This window comes from Sinocyclocheilus grahami, unplaced genomic scaffold, assembly GCF_001515645.1.
Source record: "Sinocyclocheilus grahami isolate Dianchi unplaced genomic scaffold, SAMN03320097.WGS_v1.1 scaffold121.1, whole genome shotgun sequence".
NCBI lineage: Eukaryota > Metazoa > Chordata > Actinopteri > Cypriniformes > Cyprinidae > Sinocyclocheilus > Sinocyclocheilus grahami.
Window position 1 is genome coordinate 1,900,431 of NW_015505300.1, and position 22,910 is coordinate 1,923,340.

Sequence of the window (22,910 nt, forward strand, 5' to 3'; positions counted from 1 at the left end):
TCAGTACCTTCCTGTTAGTCATACCTGAAATCAATAAATAACTGTGATCAAATATACAAGTAGGTCTTCTTTTTGGTAACAGACTTAAGACTTTTAATCCTTTTCTTTGAAATCCTGGTTTTGATCATTTGAATTACATTTAAAGCAATCAGCAGCATACCTTTACCTTCAGTATTATATAAGACATCAGGAATGCCATATTTATGACTTCTTCTCTCTATAATACTTTTTGGATGTATGGGTTTCTAAGAAATCAACATAAACAGTGTACATTGTGTTGTTGATTTCTGTTAGGCATTTATTGCTCTGGATCAATGACCTAAGATATTGGCAGAGTGCTTCGTTCCTATGAAATCACAAACCTAATAAATCTAAATAACCGCTTTATCAATATTAAAATGATATTCACTCCACATACATTATTATTGATCTTTGAACTTGTCACATGATGCCACTTCTTTTGACCCACATTTGCACATTTAGATGGGATGAAATGAGAATTTTACATCTGCAACAGTGCATATAATAGCAAAGGAAACAGCGCCCCCATGTGACTGATATGAAAAGCCCTGAGCGTCATAACACCACAGTGCATATTTTGGCTAAAAAAAATGTACTCGCCCTCAGGCCATCCAACATGTCGATGAGTTTGTTTCTTTGAACAGATTTGGAGAAATGTAGCATTACATCACTTGCTGAGCAATGGATCCTCTGCAGTGAATGGGTGCCGTCAGAATGAGAGTCCAAACAGCTGATAAAAACATCACTATAATCCACAAGTACCCCACACGACTCAGTCCATCAGTTAATGTCTTGTGAAGTGAAAAGCTGAATGTCTGTAAGAAACAAATCCATCATTGAGATGTTTTTAACTTCGAACTGTTTCTGACTAAAACCAGAAGTCCTCTCTCAATAATATTGCTTTCTCCAGTGAAAAAGTGGAATCAGGAGAGAAATATGCACGGGTCAAGCACCGTTTACAAGCGAAAACAGTCCAGAACAAATATGTTGGTTGATTTTTATGTGAGACGACAACAGAGGATGGACTTTTCCACTGGAGGAATGGATTTTTTTGGATAGTTTATGAATTGTTTTTGTCATTTTTCATTGGTCTAGTTTAATTTGAGCACATCATCAAACTAAAATAAAATGAAAAATGTTGCTATGGCAACTAGCTACAATGAAATAGTTTTTTTTCTTCCTTTTTTAAATTTCATATAACGGAAAGACAGAACTTTTTTTGTTTTAATGAACAATAATAACGGTCACACTGCAGACAAACACTTAACAGACAGACCTTAAACAGGCCTTTAGGTTTGCATAATCTACAAAGATGGAAAAGAAGTAACAAAGTTTGTATTCATTTAATTTATTTTCAAAAGGACGATACAATATAAAAGGAATATTTTATAAGGCAGTTGGTAAACTATTTCATAATTTTTGCACTTAATCATATGATTGACTGGTGTGATGCAAACTCGACATTCACTTGGAATCGTAAATGAACAAGTTCCTTGGGTTGTTTATGTATGGCTTCAAGTATGGCAAAAACAAGTAGACCACAGTGGAAGCAAAATTCTCCACTGCAGCTTGAGTGCTAGCTGCGTGTTTGATGGGAAATGTGAGAGTACACAAACACTTGTGTGTCTCAGAGGTTAGCTATATCATCAGCACCTGACAAAGTCTGAGTTCAAAGTACATGTTGATGTTAATCATGTTCTACAATTGGTAACATCTAATACAGTTCAAAAATGATAATCAAAATATATACGTAAGCTTTTGTTGGATAATTAATAATACTCAGCGTTATAAAAAATTAAACTCGTCGTTTTTGTAAAGAGTACAAAAACACACTCGTTTTAATCAACAATCATGACAATATAAATCTTTTTGGCAACTTAAGAAAAGTTATTCCCTTTTTTGTTTCTTAAAACGTGATCCGGTGTGATATGAAACAAAAGAGTTTCTAGAAAGTGCATGAATTACTGAAGGGACTGTGGAGGAAAATAAGCACTCTGATCACAAGAAATTGAGCTGGAAATCTCCCTCTTGAAAGCACAGGTGTTCATATAAGGTTGGATTCAACATCCAGCTCTGAACATATATATATATATATATATATATATATATATATATATATATATATGCAATGCATGCAAGTAGGAAAAAGCAAATACTGATGCTGCATGTTCCATAGACCAACTCTGATTATGTTTTAAAAAGAAGCAGGTGAAGAAAAGAGTGTAAAGTAAAAATCCTGTGAACGAAAGCTTGATCACCTTCTTAAAGTGATAGTTCACACAAAAAAATGAAAATGCTGTCATCATTTATTCACTTTCATCCAAATCGGTTTGACTTACTTTCTTCTGTTTAACACAAAAGAAAACATGGCATGTTGTTTGGACCCCAAAGTTCTTCAAAATATCTTCTTTTATGTTCCACAGTCAAACAGGTTTAGAACAATATGTGGGTGAGTAAATGATGACATACTTTTGGGTGGACTCATGCCACTGCAGTAGGATGGCACTACTGTTGTCTGAGGGTCTTTCAAAGCCTTTGTAGATGTATTTCATCAGGAGATCAACTCCACTCTTATCCAGAGACTGAACAGCCTTTTCTATATCGCTAGCCTTGACAGAGCTGAGCACTTTCAACACAAGGCCTTCAGCCCGGTCCTACACACACACACACACACACACACACACACACACAATGAACTATCCTTGAAAAGATATGAATCATTAATCAATTCATTTGAGATGTTTATATACTTCTTATACACTTCCAATCCTATATGACCATCTAAATAGGTGCATTTTACACAAATATTATAAGTTATAATAATTATAACTGTAGTTCTAATTATTTATAATTATGTAAAGCACTATATAAATAAATGTAAAGATAATATTTAACATACATAATGCATAAAAATCATTAGAAAAAAAGGCCAAGACACTTCTAGTATAAAAGGTTAAAAAGCATTTATCATTGTTTAGGCTGTTTACTGTTGTATCTTAAATTATTGGTCATCTTATGTTGTTCTACATAAATAAAATGGTCATTGATATAATATTTTATCCATGGCATTTCACCGTGTGCAATACTTATATTCAAAGCCTTAAAAATATATGTAATGTTTCTTGTAGTTAAAAGTGAAGAAATTAAGCTTTTTTTGCATTACGCTTACACTGTAACTGCCAATTAAATTAACAACAAAATATTCAAGATTGTATTAATTTCCAAGATTTTTAAAGGCCAGGAAATCATAGTTTTAAAATGGCCTAAACCGTAAAGGTAAACCCTGTAAATTGGAATTCTGATATAATGCGTTTTTCTGGTGGACCTATAACCACTAGGTGACCTCAGCAAAGGACCTTGGAGGCAAAAATTGTGAGAACGATTTGTAGCATATGATCATGCTAAAAGTTTTACATAATTGATATTTTGAGATACTTAGCTTTAACTCACCTTCACATTCTGGTTCTTGGTGTTGATGGGTGGATTCTTCAGTACTGCCTGCAAAGCTCCCATCAGGTTACCTGTATCATGCACTAAGGAAAGCACCGCAGGACGCCTGAAATCACGTCTAGCCACGAATCACATAAACTCTTTAAATATAACTTTACATTAACTATTAAAAGTTGACTGAAAGTACGTATGAGAAGGTGCACCCTCATATTGCAATCTTGCAACCGGAAGTCATTGGCATCCGGAAGTAGTGATGGGAAGTTCGTTTGACCTTTGACCTTTGAGTCTCGTTCAGCAAAATGAATGAGTTATTTCGTTCATTTTAGCAAAATATAATTAAAATGTTTTGTGTTACTTCCCTAATACGTCAAACGTTGATCACACTACAAACAATATGCACAATCAGCTTGTAACACTCCAAAGAGAAAGGAAAACTTGAAATCGCATCATATGACCCCTTTAAGTCTCTTTCCGGCTCAGACTGCATTGGTTAAAGCTTATGGGGCTGCCACATGAAAAACCCGAAGACTCGAAACAGGTGAACTATTTGACTAATTCCAGTTCAGAACCTATATGATGTTGCGCATGCGCGATTGAACGAATCACTCCCCGAGACAACTCGTTCTTCCCGAGTCACATTAAAGATTCGTTCAAGAACGACCCATCACTATCCGGAAGTGTTTCTTCAGCAACCTCATTCTAAGTAATTGCCACATCTATAAGATACAGCCTCGGGTGTTGCACTTGAAACATTATAGCCGTAATTCTACAGTTTTAAAAGAGCCTAAAGAGTTGAAACCGCAGTGCAAACGTATGATGAGCATGTGAACTGTGCACGTCCTAAATGAATGAAGCGACTGACTACCACACCCATGTCTGGACGAGAGAACAGAAATAGTCCATTATAACAACACAACACCAACATATCAAGTGCTTTCAGAAAACGACTAATCAAACGATATACTGCAAAGAAGCAGGAAATCTGAAAAATAGCAATAAAAGTCATGGGACTGAAAGGATATGATCTGATGAGAGAATCCACCTCAGCCTCATCCGGACCTAGTTGATTTTCTCCGCCGTCCTCCTCGTCGACAAACTTGTTTTCGTCGTACTCATCTACATCAACCTTTCTGAATCGATCGGACACTGTGTTCTTCGACATGACTGGTTCGATTAATCAATCAGAAGATGTCAGTTCATACAAAATAGTCCCAGCACTTTCACGAAGCAGCTCAGTGCTTGTTGACTTCCGCATAGAAAGCCCCCTAGTGTCAGTGGCATAAATGAAAACCTCCACGTGTCTTCTCAAGTCTAACTCTAGGTGGCACGCAATCAATCCATTATAAGACTTCATTTGAAGATTTTTAATTAGTTATTGCAATAAATTGGACATTGGTTCCGAACAGTAAAAAAAGTGCGAAAATTATTATATTATATGTTGCCGTTAATGCAAATCTACAATGAATTTTTAAACGCAAATCAACATGTTTTTCGATTACTTTAACTCATCAAAACATTTTAACCAATTTCTTGATTTTTTTAAAAGTTATATGAGATTCAACTCGATTTGTAAGTCAGTTTCATATAATTTAATTCGAAATGACTTGTAAGGCCAATTTGATTGTACTTGAAAAATTAAGGCAGCAACTAGACTTCAGTTTTTAAATTGAAGAAGATTGATTTTATTTTTTTAATTTTTTTTACAGGTTAGGTTGTATGTACCAAATTTATTTAATTAAGTTGGAATGGCAACACAAAACATATTTCTGAAATACTGCTCTTAATGTGTAGGCACATTGTATATAAGTGAAAGTAATTTCGATTTGGGTGAGATGTTGTTTGAAAAGCTTTTGAGGTGTATATTTACCACTATGTAAAATTAATCGATTCCAAATGTAGTTATGTGACTTGTTTTGATCTGTGAAATTAAAGAAGGTATCTCTTTTTATTCTCATCTTGTTTTTTAGCACTACATTATGAAGATGTGTTACTGATATATTATTCTTTACATTAGCTTAATTATTCATGCATGAGCTAATATTGAGCAACTTAAGTCAGTCTTATAAAACCTGATTGTCCTCATACTGACATTCCTCCAGCAGCCCAGCAGATGGCTATGTAGGCTAATTGAAAGCATTTCCAAAGGCTATAAAAAGAGGCCATGCCATCAAAGTTGGCTCTAGCAAGCAATGCCAAAATGTTCTACCAATGTATTAATGGGGATAATAACCCATACAGGTACATGTGAGACAAAATATCTCCTACACCTCAGAATTAACAAGCATAAAAACAGTATCCCATTATTTTATACGAATGAGGTGTCATGGATAACGGTAGTAACATTTTTTTCATCATATTGACATCAAAATGTGTGAAATTCCCTGATGGCACTGAGTTTTGGATTTCAGCCTCTAACAGATGAGCAAAACACTCAAACCATTACATTATTTTCTAAAAGAAGAACCAGTCTCCCTAAACTTGGTATATGACAATCATCATTCAGTTGCTTTCACACAATTTGTAGTTGTGCTTGAAACAGGAAGAGCGTGAGGAGTTGGAAGAGGAGAAGAGAGGAAGGAAGACCAGGAAGAACACATGTTTCTGATGAGATCTATGTTATTATGATTGATAATTGCCCATTTATGAAATATAAAGGGTATAGAAATTTCTACAGGAATATTTTCTTTGGCTTGTGAGAAATGTTGTCAGCCCTGGATAAGACACAAGATGCCAAGTCACAATAAATGTGATTTTTACAAACTATTTAACAATTTCTGTAGTAGTAGTAGTAGTAGTAGTAGTAGTATTAACAGCTATACTTTGCTTTTCAGTTATGGAGTTTTATATTTTCAGTTTACTGTAAGGTACTTGCAGGAAATTCCCAACAACTAGTTTTTTCCCAGTAACTACACATTTCCTCAAATGAGGCGCCTTTTCGCAAAACCTATGAACACAAAATCGTGAAAAAAAATTCCACAGTAAAGTGTGCTTTGTTTTTCAGTACTGTCAAATGTGTCAGTATCCTGATCCTAAGTCAGCTTCTTAAAGTAAACACTTTTATAATTCCAATAAAATGTTCTCAGACCACTCATTGGTATGAATATCCTTTTATTATATTTATGCACGACACTACACTACACAGGCTGGTAACATCACTTAAATGTACATGACACAGATAACTCTTGTTGTGTATACATGAATCATACAATCATACAGTACATGCCCACTTTTCAAGGATCTGACAGTTGTGGTGTTCGCAACTCAACCAGCAAAGAATGTGTAAAAGTAGACATTTATTTTGGACTTAAAAGTGCACTCTAATGCTTAGGTCTATTTTTATCCCACAACCAGTCTTTCTGGTATCTACCTGCCACCTTTATCATACTAACCTCAGTTCGGTTTTATGAATGACCTTACCTGCTCTGCGTTAAGCACTTTTTTCCCCATTGACATTCATTTCAAATGTTTGATTTTGAGATGTCCAAATCTTAAAATGAATTATAAAACACAATAACTACACAATAAGCATACAAATAAATAATCTTGCATACACTTTCATCATAAAGTATGTAAACCAGAGGAATGATTATGTGTGAAGTTAGATCTGTATGTGCCACAGTCTGCCACAAATATATTTTCACAACATGTCCCATCATGTCATTATTCCCGACACCTCACTAGGAGGTAGAGTCCTGCGTGGGAGGAGTAAGATGGCATTTTACCTTCTTCTTTTCACCCCTTGGGCAGGAGACGACATTTGTAAGCGAAATAAATAAAAGCAGCTGAATCCAGTTCCTAAGCAATGAATCTTTCGCTAAAATATGAGATGAATCCTGTCCCGAAGGCAAGGCTAACCATCAACCATCTACTGGTCACAGTAGAACTGAACGGAGAGCATTAATTGTTTTCTTATCACATTGGACAGAAACACATGAGGAACAGTGAGTCCTAAGGCTCAGGTCGCCACTGAGACAATAGATTACTCCCAGAACAGTTTTTACTGCTAAAATGTCAAGTGAACACAAAGCAGCCAGTACTTGGCTCCTTGCAACCCCGTAGAGAAGTACAAAGACAGATTTGCAAGCACTTTAACATGGAGAACTTGCCCACATGGTAATTCAAGAATCAGTTTGAAATGAAGTTGGGAAATGGTTCTGAATGTTGTAAAGTTCTTCACGTCCCCTGCCCATTGTGTGTCTATTTATTAAATATTTTTGGCTAATTTGATAATGTTTTCAGTGACCAATAAGAGCGTAGTACTCTCGTCTCTCAGATTATTTTGCCATACACAAAACATTTTACCATATTCAAATCTATTCCATAGAAGTTCCCCCAAAATCAGTGCAGAAAATACAAAAAATGGCTGTAAATTCTGTGTTCCTGATGCTGCATTCTAGATGAAGTCAGAGGTGGGAAGACTTGAATTGAAATTTTCCATTTCCCACCATTAGAGCAATCCAGTCATGATGCGTTCCAGACAACCTGGATGTTGGAATTGTCCACCTCTACTTCAAAATAGCCATCAGAATGTCATTTTATTTGTCACCATCTTGGTAATGACGTCAAATGGTGCTTCTTATTGGAGTTGGGGTTTGTACCAGTGCTATTTTAGAATCACTGATATACATGTTTTTTATGGTTTTAATCTTAGTTTTACATTAATAACCCTACCGAGTGCCTTTCCAGTGGTTATCTTTAAGTAGGAGATGGGAGAATTCAAAGTTGCCTGGAAAGCATCATAAAAATGACCCTGTAATAAGGTCAGTCCAGTCTTGTCTGATGAATCTGCTCAGTGATTCTCATGAAATGGCTGAATGAGAATCAGCACCAGTGGACCAACGCAGTCTCACACGTCAAGGCTTTTGCAGCTATCTGTTAGGTGGGTCGTTTTGCATTGCTGGTATCCCGTTTCAGGAACTTCTTGTTTTCAATTTCATTGAGTGATAGGGAAACCGTGCAGCGTGAGGGGTTCTCTCGTCTCTGCAGAACGCTGTCTTTAATTGCTTCTTTTATAACCTGCGAAAACAAAAGAGTCGTGTAGAATGAAGACCAAAAACGAATTGCAAAGACTGTTGTGAAGGTGTTTGAATCAGAGTTTGAAGGAGAAGAACTGACCTCAATGTTGTTCAGCGTGTTGAACTCCATGAGGTCATGAAGCCTCCTGAAGGCCTGGTTGGAGTATTGGAAGTTGAAAGTGGAGAAGGGAGAGGCTGGATCGTCAAATATGTCAAAGTCGCCAAACTCTATCTCCTTGTCTGTGTCTCTAGGAACTCCTTCAAGAAAACAGAAATGAAATGATTAAATCTGAGCTTTTTTCACCTGTCAATAACACACATTTTTGATAAGTGACCTAAAAATAGTACAGAATCTGATTCACTTCACATCATAACATTTCTTCATTTTAAATATTCCAAAATCCTAAAACATTATTTATTTCCAGGTTTAAATGAGTCTGAATTCCTGCATTTCAATGTGGTCTCAGACATGGACCTCTCTGAATACAGTACAATTCAAAAGATAGTTTGGGGTTGGTAATATTTTTATACTGTATCAAAAATACAGTAAAATTAGTTTTTTTATGAATCTGTGGACCCAATTGGTGAATCAGACTGAACTGAACATACAGTAGGAGCCATAGAGTCTGAATCATAGACTGAATCAGTCAGACAACTCACTTCTTCAAAGAATAGGCTGGAATGACTCACTCACTAATTGAGCCACAGTTAAGTGCAGGTCATGTCTGATTTGAAATGAGCTGAGAAATGTTACAGTTATTTAGCCTTTAATGTTACTTTAACTTTAATGTTATGTTAACCTAAATATTATTTAAACATAAATTCAAGGTAGTGAAACAAAACAGCTTATTTACTCACTGATTGTTCATATGCATGTGTAGCCTTTTAGGGTGTACTCACACCAGGCACGGTTGCCTTGAACCGAGCCCGAGCGTGATTATCCCCCCTCCCCACTCCCCCGCTGGCCTGCACTCACACTTGCACTAAACATTCCGTGCCGGAGCACGCTTACGCCATGTATGAGATGACGGAGAAAACCTCTTTTGCTAATATTCTGCCGAATAATTAATTTATAATTTATGCCGGGCATTGATTTTCACTTGTATGTATCAGAAAATTATTACGGAGGCAGCTGACGTTAATGAAATAATTTGCAGCTTTACTCGCAAACTACATTTCCTGTTAATCAATAAGGTAAGAACCAGAGCCATTATAAACCTAAATATACTTGATTAAATTAAATGAATTGAAAAGTGTAGTGTAGTAGTAGTAATAGAATATGTCGTAATGATGACAGTAGCGCACACAAAATAGTATCTGTTCCGTGCTTCGGCACGGTTAGCACTCACACTGCATGCGTACCGCGCCCGAGCCCAACCGAACCGTGCCCTGGCCCACCTCTTCCAACCGGGCCAGGGCCGGCTAAACGAACCGCGCCCGGGCACGGTTCAAAACGCCTAGTGTGAGTACACCCTTAATGACATGCTCTCACCTGGGGCTTTAAAGTTCCGAAAGTTGATGTTGGCCAAGACAAAATGAATGACAGTTGGGCAGCTCTTATCTCCCTTGTTGGGTTTGAACACATAGCACTCTTTCAGACCCTCTCGGTCAAATACTTTCGAATCGATCTTAGGGAACGGCAGCTTATTCATACGGGCCCATTTTTCAGCCAACAGTAGCTCCTAACACAGACAAACAAGGACACACGTAGATGACAGTAAAGAAATTTATAATGTTACAAAAGACTTCCATTTCAAATAAATGCTGTTGTTTTGAACTTTCTATTCGTTAAAGATTTGTGAAGAAAAATGTATCACAGTTTCCACACAACTGGAGCACTAAATCAACATATATCATATCATTCTTAATATGTACATGTCATGCATAATCTTCATGTCAGACATGTACTTTGAATGGTGGGCTGGAGTCACTGGGCCTGGCTGAGAAGTCGAAGGAAATGATGAGGTCAACTCCTCTCTGTGGCCGCAGAATGAGAGGATAGGGCAGGTTAAAGGTCAGACCGCTGTCCACTATGTGGATTTTCTTACTCTTCACATCCAAGGGCTCATAGATTCGCTCAAACTCGTCAGGATCTGCAGGAAAGATTCATCTGTTATCACTGTGGTTTGTCAATGCCCAATAAAGGTGCTACAGGATGCCATCACCAACATTCACCTAGTTGTTTGTAAAGAAAAGAAAATTCCATGCAACAATGTCATCATTTATTCAACATTACTTCTCGCTTATCTTTTTTTCCCCACACCCAAGTGTCAACAGGAAGTAGACTGCTGCTGAGTCAAACAGACATGCAGTGCTATTATTATCAGTAATTATAAATGAGAGTCTGCTTTCATTATCAGTGAGATTAACAGAATGACACATAAACTTAAGAAAGCGCTCAAAACGGTCTTGTTTAACACGATAAGCGATCTTGCAGTGACATGCACATGTCAAAGATGCTTCCTGTGTGATGTTTCTGTATATTTAACCCCTGGGAGAAAAGTTAATCTGCAGTGGGTGTGTTGGTATTTTTTTAGATGTATGTAGTTTTGAGAGTTGACTAACTAACTTCCTCCCACTAGGGGGGGTCTGTGAAAAATATCAGTGAAAAATATTTTAACAAAAAAAAAAAATAGCTTCAAAAAAAAAATTCAAGATTGTGAGTTTTTATAAATACAATACAAATTATATTTATATAATATTTAATAATCTAGATTAAAAATTATTTTTTTTGAATAATATCACACTTGTATGATATCAGTTTTTTTCTCATACAGTATAATAATAATAATGAAGTCTGTGTATATAAATATATAGCTTTTCTAATTATAATAGCCATATTTGGGGGTCCTTGACATCAAAATGTATCGAAATTTGCACAAAAGTGGCAGGTAAATGGCTAATTAGTACCTGTAACAGCATCAACCTCCTCATCCACTGAGGTCTGGTGCATGAGGCCAGTGAAGGCAGAGAAAGGCAGGGAAGAGTTTAGGTTGAGTCCCAGCATGAAATTGTGCACCTTGCCGGCACGGCCCTCACGTGTGGTGAACAGGGTGGTGTCCCCCATTATGGAGGTCAGCATGCGCTGAACCCAGCTAGCCTGGGCATGACGCTGCCGCTCATCTTCTGCCTCTGCGCTCTCTGTGCCTCCTGGATGAAAGAGAGACAGAGACAATCAGTGATTCCCTGGCTCCTTTTTCCCCAGATTTTTACCAACTCTGCTAATATTTATACTGTACCAACCACAAAAACTTATTTTGAAATGTATTTTCAGTAACATATCAGAAAGATATACTTACATACAGTATCTTTATCTTTAGGGAATACATTTGTTTTTTACCACTATATATTTATTAGGTTTTTAATCTGCAATAATAGCAGGAAATTATGCAACTATGATGCAACTTAATGAATACATACACACAATTTTACTGGAAAATGATGGCATATGGTGTAAAACATGAGAGTTAGATATGTTACCTGGGTAACAATTAAAATAAATAAATAAATAAAACATTATACAACTACATAATGTTACATTGGTAACAATTAAACAAACAAATAAACAAACGAATTAATTAATAAAAAGACAAAACCGTTTACTAAAATTACTACTTTTTTTTTTATTTAAATTTTTTTATGCCATACATGACCCCATATATATATATATTAGGGGTGGAATGGTACACAGATGTCACGGTTCGGTAGAAACCTCGGTTCGGGGGTCACGGTTCGATATGATTTCGGTACAACAGGGGAAAAAAACAAATCTACTATGCTCGGTTTTCATTTATTTTGAACAGACAGTAGTAAAAATAAAAAAAAAATATTTGATTTAGTTTACAGATAAACAAGGGAAAAACAGTGCGACACATAATGTAGCCTATATATGCTGATTTTCAGTTCATTTTTGTGACACGCTTAATTTGTTCACAGAAAGGAAATTCAAATGGTAGATAGCGACATCCTTTGTTTTCTTTATTTTACAAAAGCACAATGTTTTGTTTTCATTGTGAGTGTACACAAATAAAAGCAGACCTTTATACAGTGATGCATTATTAATAAGACAATAAGTGTTTAAAGTTGCTTCTGCTGGTATAAGGAAACAGATGAAGTGATCGCGCCGGTGCGCACACACACACAACACATCAGTTCCAGCATTGCTAACTTGATAGCGCAGTTGGTACTTTATCAAAATAAAACACAGTGAACCAAACATCAGCGCGCCCGCCTCCGTGTCACCATTGGAACACGACTGAAGTACAAAGCCTATAATTTACATAAATAATAGTTTAGCATTCAGATACGTTACATTGCAAATATGGAAATATTATGGAATATTTGGATTTGTGCCGAATGAGAGAGGTAGGATACACGAGCACAAAGCTCCATTTCGCAAACAGTTGAGCGCACAAGCCTTTAAAGTACACTCCTTTGTAAGTCTGTGAGAGACACATTCAGAATCAGCACATGGTCACTGTCTAGTGGCCTTTGTTTTCAAGTGCGCAACTCATGGCATTCACTGTTCTTCTGCTGGAGGCCGGTTATCAAACAGCGTTGTATTGCAGCGGGCGACCCCTTCTGGATTGGGGTGAATTGCCTGTATTCGTTGTAAGGCCTCATGCACCGAACCGAGATGTCCGTACCTTGACGGTTCGGTACGAATACATGTATCGTTCCACCCCTAATATATATATATATATACACACATACACTCTACCGGTCAAAAGTTTTAGTGTTTCTGAAACAAATCTTTTCTGCTCACCAAGGCTTCAGTAATAGTAATATTGGGAAATATGATTTCAATTAAAAATAACTGTTTCTATGTGAATATACAGTATTGTGCAAAAGTCTTAGGCCACTAGTTTAAGTTTCTTAAAGCGTCTTGAAGACGTTGTCACAGTTTTTCTGGATTTAGTCTGTCTCAGTTTTTTCTGTTTCTTCATGTAATCTCAGACGGACTGGATGAAGGTGAGATCAGATCTCTGTGTGGAGCACTGGCTGCCATCAGACTCCTTGTGCATAAAATAAAATCTCACTGGATTATTACAATGAATGGCAAAAGAAATGTTTGGAAATTGATATTTCCTTCTAAGTCTGACACAGCAAAAGATAGAATAAATAAATAAATAACCATAGAAAAAAATAAAAATTTTTGTTGGTCAAAAACTAGTGGCCTAAGACTTTTGCACAATACAGCATGTTAAAATTTAATATATTGCTGTGATCAAAGCTGAATTTTCAGCATCAATACTCCAGTCTTCAGTGTCACATGATCCTTTACAAATCATTCTAATATGCTGATTTGCTGTTCTGTTATGATCAATTATTATTGGTGCTCAATCATTAATAATGGTTCTTATCCATATTGAAAATGCTTTCTGCTTCAGATTTTTGTGGAAATCGTGGTCATTCTTACAGTTGAACCCTCAACTGAACTACTGTAAGTGTGTGTGTGTGTGTGTGTGTGTGTCAGTGAACGAGAGAAAGAGAAAGAGAAAGAGAAAGAGAGATAAACGATCATAGAGTACTTTCTCACCCCTTTGAGTTTCCTCCTCATTATCTGCTGAATCATCACCCACAATATGCTCGGGTTTAATTTGCTCTGAAAAACAGAAGATGCAAACCGTTTTAGATTGTACCCACGATAAGAGACAAGCCTTTTCTTTTCCCTGTCCTGAGTTTCAACTGATGGGTGAACCTCACAAAAAGGTATTTACATTTTGCATAAAAGAACGATAGGATTTTTCATTGTGATCTCCTCATTCTTTATTACAGTAACAAGAATGTGGCTGAAAATAAAGTCCCTGTGCAGAAAATCTTTAACGATACAAAAAAGTCTAAAAATATTATTTAATTAAAGCTTTTTTTTTTTTTTTATCCACAGTGGAACATGAACACACTAAACAAACCCATCTGTTGTGAATGTTATATGTCGCTTTACTTCAACTTTGAATGTCAGCAGGGGTTTGACTGAGGTCACACATCAGTAGTGTGTAGACCAATGTGGCAGTGCGTTAATCTTATAATTTCCACGCCAAAACTGCATTCATGCAGTAAATGTGTGTCAACTGTACATGTTGGCGCTAGAAGAACAAGTAATGGCACATTTCAGCATGTTACAAGGATACAAACTGACAATATGATAACAATCTAACTTGGCCTACATTGGGTTCTTTTGAAATGAGGAGCAAGTTGTCTCTTTCATAAAGTTCTTTGCCTCTGATAGCTAAGAGACACAATCTTACTCACCCAGCTCCTCTTCCATTGTGCTGCTACTGGCTGTCTCCTTCACTCCCAGAACCCGGTTAAAGAGGATAGAGAAAGCACTGCCCCATACACCTGCAGCACATACACTTACATTAAACATGCTACGGCAAACAATACTTGGAACCGATATTCTAATAAACAGAATAAGGAAGGATTATAAATTCTGATGTAGAGCTAATACTCTGGCCCTCTTCAACTGAGAAAACTTTCTTGAAAGGGTGCAAGATGTTTGTGCAAGATAGGTGTTCTTGATTCAACATAAGTAATATTTATATTATGAGTTTCTCGTAAGAACTAAGCATGAAGAGCATGATATTATCTCAACATTTTTCAGCCTTTTGACGATTTATATCTCAATATTCATGTGTTTGATTTGAACAGCTGCCGGCAGCTGCTGCTGCTGTTAAGTCATTCAAAATCTTAATGCGAGTAGTACAATCAAATCAAGTTTTTTACTAAATGAATGAATGACATTTCATGATTTTTATTTATATAAACTATTATAAAAAAACGTATTTATTTACTTACACCAATTGTTAGTGCTTGTAAATTTTTTTTTAATGTTTTTCAAAGTCTTTTATGCTGAACAATACAGTAAAAACAGCAAAATTATAACAATTTAAAATAAATATTTTCTTTTATAATGTATTTTACATTTTCATTTATTCCCGGGATAAATAAGCTGAATTTTCAGCATCATTACTCCAGTCTTCAGTGTCACACGATTCTTCAGAAATCATTCTAATATGCCGATTTGGTGCTCAAGAAACATTTCTTATTATTATCAATGTTCAACAGAAATTTCCAAAGAGCAAAGTTTATTTAATAAAGAAATCTGTAATATTAAAAATGTGTTTCCTGTCACTTTTGATCAATTAAATTTATCCTTGCTGAATAAATGTATTAAATTAGTTCCAAAAAAAAATCTTACTGACCCCAAACTTTAAAATAGCCATATACCTATAATTTTTTTTTAACAAGACATATTTTAATATAAAAAAATACTATGCAGAGATGTTTTTGGTGGCACAAACAAATTGTCGAAACGATTAAATGAGGGATTCAGTGAATGAGTGAATCAGTTCATTGAACTAATAGTTTGAATACATTTTGAAATGAATCCAACTCTATATATTTGCAAACCTATTGGGAATATTTTACATATTGATGGGAAGTATGAGTAATCACACAGTTCATGAGTAACTGTACTGCTGTTAATGACTCCACATGCATATTGAGGGGTCTCTTAGCAAGCGGTTCTGTTGAAATTCAGAGCAGTCCCAGTCTTACCCATGAGGAAATGTAAGGGGTTTTCCTCATATTGTTTCACAACGCTGCCCATGAAGAACTTGCTCCCAAACAGCCCCGGAGACATGAAGGTGCCATATTTGGCCATGCCAATCTCATACGGGCTGAACTCCACCCAGTCTGATTGAGACAAAGGAGACAAACTCAATATTATTAAGTCAAAATGACAAAGGCACTTTTATATGTTAAATTGCATTACCAAAATACTACTTGACTCAGTGACTCATGTTCACACAAATACTAAGCGTAATGTACAGTAAGTGACTCGCATTGAACTGACAAATACTTCCACTTAACCATCATCTGTTTAGTTACAATCTCTGATCCCATTCAACAGAAAACAACCTACCCACACATTGACTAGTCTCTAAAAATAGTGTGTCTACACCTGTGGGAGGAGCTGTAAAAGTTCATAATGACTTCACAGTGGGTCAATCATTAGGCCCCATAACAAATATTTGCATGTTTTCCACAGTATTAAGCAAATGTAAACAAATCGATAGTGTTCAGCTACCACGGAGGCTATGAAGTGGTGTTATACAAATTTTTACTATTTTGTTAGTCATTACAAATACGGACAGTTGCTATGTCTTTCTCATTTCTTTTTCATAAGAATTATTCAATTCACACAGCAATCAATAACAGACAATACAATATAATGTAGCATTCTTAATGTTTACGTGAACCGTCATCTTACCTGCGAACATGAGCTCAGAGACATCAGGTTTGACGTGCAGACAGGTGAAGAGAGGAAGGGGGCTCTGACCTTCATTAATCTTCGTCTGCATGGAGCTCAGTTTAGTGTCTATTCTCTGTGCAAAACACACACACACAGTAAGCTTAATGATCAAACTTTTTTCTTTAGGTCTTCACAGCATCTGTGTCAATGTATGTTAAAAACTGATATTAACATAAAGCTTTGTTTACAGCATTTTCTAAAAGGATGGTTGCAACAGTGTGTAGTATAATTAAAGGAACAGTGCATCTTAAAATGAAAGTCTCATCATTATTTACTCATCCTCATGTCGCGCCAAACCTGTCTGACTTACATTTTTACATGGAACACAAAAAGAGGACATTTTCTGGTCTGACAGAATTGTTCCTCACACTAAGCTATTGTATAGCTTTTGCATATATATCTCTGATATGACTTTTATGATGATTTTGTGTCCTGTTTTAAGCTTAAAAGCGCCAGTCTGCATTAATTGTAACAGCATGGACAAAAACAAGGAAAGAGAGTGTGAAAGTGAGTAAATGATGACATTTTGGTGTCATTCAAACAATGTAGATCTTTTCCTAAAATCACTTGGTCATTATGTATATCAGACACACTTTCAATGGTCCATTATCTCTAAGCTGCATCTATATCTCTACAAATATTTCTGCAAGTAAAGCCATTCAAATGATAAAATGTCACATTAAAATGGTATGTGTGATTTGGGAAAATTATTCAAAACTATCTTACTCTAGTCAACAGATAAGCAACATGAAAGCGGAATATCAAGTGCACACATTTTCTCATACACTCCAGTTCAAAGGTTTAAGGTCGTTAAGAGAAAAAAAGGATGCATTTTTTAATTTACTGAATTTTTTTAAAAATACGGTAAAATTGTGAAATATTATTACAGTATAATATAACTGTTCTCTATTTAAATATATTTGAAAGTGTAATTTATTCCTGTGACAGCAAAGCTGAATTTTCAGCACTTATTACTCCAGTCTTAATCCTTCAGAATTTAATTATGCTGATCTGGTATTGAAAACAGTTGTGGTTGAAAACAGTTATGCTGCTTAATATTTTTTGTGAAAACCAAGATACATTTTTTTCAGGATTCTTTGATGACTAGAAAGTCATAAAAATAAGCCATTAATTTGAAATAGAAATCTTTTGTAACATTTTAAATGTCTTTCATTTCAATTTAATGCGTCCTTGCTGAATAAAAGTGTTAATTTCTTACTTTCTTAAAAAAAAGAAATATTAACTGTAGTGTACAATCATAAATACAGGGGCTACTGCCTTCCTGTATTGAGAAGTATCTTCCTGTTTTACAAGGACGATCCTCCCAAAGAGAAGCGTCTATTTGCATTGGGATGCGTAATAGAGAGACAACATACAAAGGAGTCTTTGTATTTGAACAAACTACAGTGTATAAATAGAGTACAGTGCAGCCCAGTGCAGTTCATGCCGCTCTCGATCTCCTATTGCAGTAAAAACTCTCAATAACCCAGTTTGCGTTGCCGCATATCTCACCCCTGGAATTAGAGTCTCTCCGATCAACATCCCGAAGATGTCAGTGAAAGTGACCGGCTGTCCGCCCGATTTCTTCTTCCACAGTGCTTTGACGTAGCGATTGATGTTTTGGGGCAGGAGCAGTTTGAGTGGGTTATTGCTGACTCTGCTCATCAGCTCCTTATTAATATCCCCTGGGCCTTTAGCGGGAAATTCAGGGTGCGAGTACAGCATGGACATATACCTGTGGGAATATAGCCAGTATGGATGTTAATGAGATTTTTGATGTGATTGGTGCTTGCTATGTGTTTGTTGAGGTGTTCAGAATAGTGTTTAACATATTGTTATGTGGCTGCTACGGTATTCAGGATGGTTGCTAGGGCATTGTTATATGGTTGCTAGGGTGTTTCAGATGGTTAATTAGTGGCCCACATAAACATTTTTTTGCTTTTCTTGTCCCTACACTCTTAAAAATAAAGGTTCTTTAATGGCATTTGTGGTTCCATGAACATCCATCGAACCTTTCCACCGCACAAAAAAAGGTTCTTCAGATTATTTAAATGTTCTTCACTCTAAGAAGATGAGCTGTTCTTTTCAGAACTGTTCACTGAAAGGTTCTTAGGGAAACCCAAAATGGTTCTTCTATAGCAACACTGTGAAAATCTCCTTTTGCAACCATTGGTATTTTTAAGATTGTAGAAGTCTATGGGATTTCTGTATCTGTTTAAATGAAAAAAATTGGAACGACTTTTACTGACCATGTTGATCCAGAAAGTCCTGCCACGTACGTTGCACAGTCAAGCACCCCAGATTCATACAGAGCCTTCATCACACCAGAGAAGCTAACCATTGCACGGAAACCGCCTCCAGAACCCAAAATGGCGATGGTGGGAACCTGAGCATAAATAGAGCTGCTATCAGAAAGGATCGCTCTCGCTAGAGATAAGATTCTTTATTTTAGTATAGCAGTTTATAAGGCAGTTTTTAACTTCACCTCTCTAGGTGAGGCTGGAAGGAAGCGTGGGTTTTCCATTTTTAGAAGCTTCTTGATACTGAGCATAACTCTGTCCCTGCGCGTCTGCATGAAGAGTTTCTCCTGATCACACAGAGCCATGCTGAAGCGCAAGTCTGTGGACGCACTGCACAAAAATGACTCCCTTTCAGTCCCTCATTCGCTCTACTACGCATAAAATAGTATGCATAATGTATAGAAATAAACATTTCTTTATACATACCACACTTCTAAGATCATGTCGAGGAACACTTTTGTCGTCTAGTAAAAATCAGAGAATAATAGTAAACAACAAGATACTGAAAAGCAGTAACTATGAATTTAGTTCATAGCAGGTTGATAGTGTAAACCAAAAAAACCTTTACCTTGCCAATAGATAGGGTCACATGCTCTGTCTCCCCCACTTTGAGCTTTGAAAGGGAATATTTAGCTGTGCCCAGAGTTTCGTCCATGACATAATTAGCGTCCATCAGTGTCATCTAAATAAAGAGCATTCAAACAGCATTATAACAAAGTGCTGATGTATTTTCGAAGACATTTAAAATTCAAAACAACACCTTTATTTTTTACTGCATAAACCATGCCATATAAACCAAAAACAGCATAGGCACTTTTCAAGCAAAACATTTCACAAAAAGTTCAGTTCCAAATAATAAAACAATACATACACACCATCATTCAAAAGAATGGGGTTGATAAGACATTTCAATATTTTTGAAAGACGTCTATAATGCTCACCGAGACTGCATTTGCCCCAAAATCCCACCCAAAAAAATAGTATTTAAGTAGTAATATTTTGAAATATTATTAAAACAGCTATGATAACCTTTCTGTATTTTAATATATTTTAAAACGTATTTTATTCCAGTGATGACAAAGCTGAATTTTCAGCAGCCAGTCTTCAGTGTCACATGATATGAAATCCTTCTAATATGCGGATTTGGTGTTGAAAAACTTACTGACCCCAAATGTTTGAACGGTAGTGTAGGTCTAGTTTAATATTAAGACAAAAAGTGTTTGGAAACTTTATAGCTCCAAGGGCCCCTTGTGTAAACTTGAGGGAATCTGACTTCCAAAACATCCGCTAAATATCCCCATGACACCTGCTGGTTAAAAGTCACTGCAAACGCAGCTGAGAAATGTGAAGTTAGTCTAGTAAAAGGTATAGTTTAATTTGTCAAGCAGATTCTACTTGATATACATAGAAATGTATAGATTTTAAAGTGTGACTTAAGTCATACTTTTTGGGACCACTGTATTGAATCAGGATATGGTAATAAATACAGTAACGTATTTAAAATAAGAAGCTTTTAAAGGAAAGTGTAAAAAATAAGTAATTAGAGTAGAAATCTTTCACCTCCAAAACATTGGGTTGATTGGGATCCAATATGAACTCAAATGTTTCATTCCACTTCGGGTTAATGTCATTATTTATGTGGCGTGTTCGTTTTCTTGACTCTGGTGTGGTTGGAATGGACAGTTCCACATAAGGGTCTGGGGTGTCCACTGTGAACGAACACACAATCACTTAAGTATAAATGCTCATTCAAGGATTTATTTAAATAGCATAAATATATATATACTCACATAAATCCCCAAATGCTCCTTTCGTCACATTTTCAGCTCTCACCACATTTACTTTCAATCTATGAGAATACTGATGCTCAACCTGCGCATATAGTGATCAACAATGGCAAGGGTTTAGAGCGTCAAGAGCAGTAAAATGTGTATGTATGTATAAAGGAAGCTCATTTAACTACTGAAGTAGGAAATAGACATTAGGTGATTCCCAAGTGGGACAAAACAGGGTGCAAAATTGAAAAAATAAAACCTTGTAACTTACTCAGACAAATGAAACTACATTTATGTATCTTATACGTACTAAGCTACTGAGCTATGCTTTGATACAACCTTCCAACTTTTCTCTTTTTTAACAAAATGTGCTTCTTTTTTTATTTAAAAAAACTGGACTGTGTAATATAATTTCAGCGCTATCTTTAACAGCATTCAAGATGTTTTTAACATTTCAAAACACATTCTCGTGTTAGCAGTTACACTTTTCAATTACACTTTCACATGTGACCAACAATTCCACAACAAATATAACATATCATAATGAAATATTATCAACATATTCAACTGACAGAGGTGACGAAAACCTGAATTTGTAGTCATTTTAACTATCAAATACATTGAATCAGTCAATTACTGTATTAAAACAAACACAACAAACAGTGAGTATGTTATTGTTTATAAAGCTTTTATTCAAGAGTCACATTTAAGTATTTTGATATATCATTAGAACACAAAATCTTATGGTGGTGACATCTGACGGTCTTGACAAATTTGGCATTTCTTTCACAAAACCAATGGAGTTCATGTAGTAGCCATTTTATTTTTTTCTGTTGATGCTAGATGCTAATGGAACCTGCACTGCAAAAAATGCTTTTCTAGCTTAGATCTTTTGTCTTGTTTCCAGCCAAAATATCTAAAAATTCTTAAATCAAGAAGGATTTTCTAGACAAATAAAAATGATTGTCTTGTTTTCAGAAAAAACAAGTCGAATTCAAGTGAGTTTTTGCTTGAAACAAGCAAAATAATCTGCCAATGGGGTAAGAAAAATAATCTTGTTTTCTTTTGAATTTTGACTTGTAAAACAAGACAACAAGACAATAATTTTTACTTGTCTAGAGAATCATTCTTGATTTAAGATTTTTTAGATATTTTGGCTGGCAAAAGATCTAAAGATCTAAGCTAGAAAAGCATTTTTTTGCAGTGTGCTTCAGGAGAATAAAATTATTTAAATATTTCAAATAATTTCCTCAGAAATTGGAAGATGGTGTTGACATATCATGGCTGTGGCACAGGAAATATTAACATTAGGATTTAAAATATTCTAAAACTATAAAACTTAGCAGAGCCTGTCTGACACTGATGTACTCTGCAGAGGTGAACTATGACGAGGGGGTCCTTTAGAGTGACAGCTGCCCCTGATATTATTACATTTTATTGAATGTCTGACGGTGTTGACAAAAAGTGGGGACACAACTTTAAAATCATATTAAACATGCATGTGTCATTAAAAACAACCTTGCTTTGATAGGAGATAATATTAAGTGTTGCTTTTGATAAAACAAGCTAATTTTCATCATTAAAAAAACATTTTTATCCATTTTATTGCATATGCATGATTGAACCCTTCTCTGTGGACACACAGTTTTAGATGTGGTGAGAGGACATTAAGAAACATAGATTTGGTATAATAATGAGAACATTAAATTGAAGGTGATAATTGTGTTAAATACATTCTATTATTAATCCCTCATGACATTTCAAATTGAAAATATTTTTATTTTTAAACCTAATAGCAGTTACCCTTGCTGGACCTGTTTTGTCCCATGTCTCAAGAATGACTGAAATATTTTCTATTCCTGTAATAATAAATTATTAGCGAGCCTACTTCTTCCTGAATATAAATCCTTAAAAAAAGAATAAATTCGTAAAATGTACAACATATGGAAAAATACAGTCGGCTCATGACGTTACAAACCTTCCCCCCCCCCCCCCCCCCCCTCCCCCCCTATTACGAAAGACTCATTCTTTT

The 22,910-nt window shown here is 35.8% G+C and overlaps 2 protein-coding genes across 2 annotated transcripts; both read right to left on the minus strand.

Moving 5' to 3' along the window:
• Positions 1 to 2,356: 2,356 nt before the first annotated feature.
• On the minus strand, positions 2,357 to 4,797 carry LOC107589894 (actin-related protein 2/3 complex subunit 5-like). The gene is made up of 4 exons (XM_016278470.1): positions 4,494 to 4,797; positions 3,472 to 3,544; positions 2,491 to 2,675; positions 2,357 to 2,366 (listed from the first exon to the last, which is right to left on the minus strand). Exons 1-4 carry the CDS (start codon positions 4,631 to 4,633, stop codon positions 2,357 to 2,359), a joined length of 408 nt encoding a protein of 135 aa, XP_016133956.1. The 5' UTR covers positions 4,634 to 4,797.
• Positions 4,798 to 6,568: 1,771 nt separating this feature from the next.
• On the minus strand, positions 6,569 to 20,990 carry LOC107589895 (cytosolic phospholipase A2-like; the record flags this gene model as incomplete). The annotated part of the gene is made up of 16 exons (XM_016278471.1): positions 6,569 to 8,487; positions 8,587 to 8,744; positions 9,979 to 10,168; positions 10,395 to 10,579; positions 11,397 to 11,636; positions 14,026 to 14,091; positions 14,739 to 14,828; positions 16,047 to 16,184; positions 16,762 to 16,876; positions 18,316 to 18,538; positions 19,053 to 19,189; positions 19,289 to 19,433; positions 19,530 to 19,567; positions 19,672 to 19,785; positions 20,664 to 20,812; positions 20,894 to 20,990. Coding segments are annotated over 16 exons (2,226 nt in total), but the record flags the coding sequence as incomplete, so codon positions are not given.
• Positions 20,991 to 22,910: the final 1,920 nt, after the last annotated feature.

Excerpts from the sequence above, each read along its gene's own strand:
- LOC107589894 (XM_016278470.1), bottom strand. The coding sequence starts at position 4,633 with ATGTCGAAGAACACAGTGTCCGATCGATTCAGAAAGGTTGATGTAGAT. Across the intron at positions 3,545-4,493 it reads GTGGATTCTCTCATCAGATC|AGGTAACCTGATGGGAGCTT; the intron begins ATATCCTTTCAG and ends AGTGCATGATAC. Across the intron at positions 2,676-3,471 it reads CCAAGAACCAGAATGTGAAG|GACCGGGCTGAAGGCCTTGT; the intron begins GTGAGTTAAAGC and ends GTGTGTGTGTAG.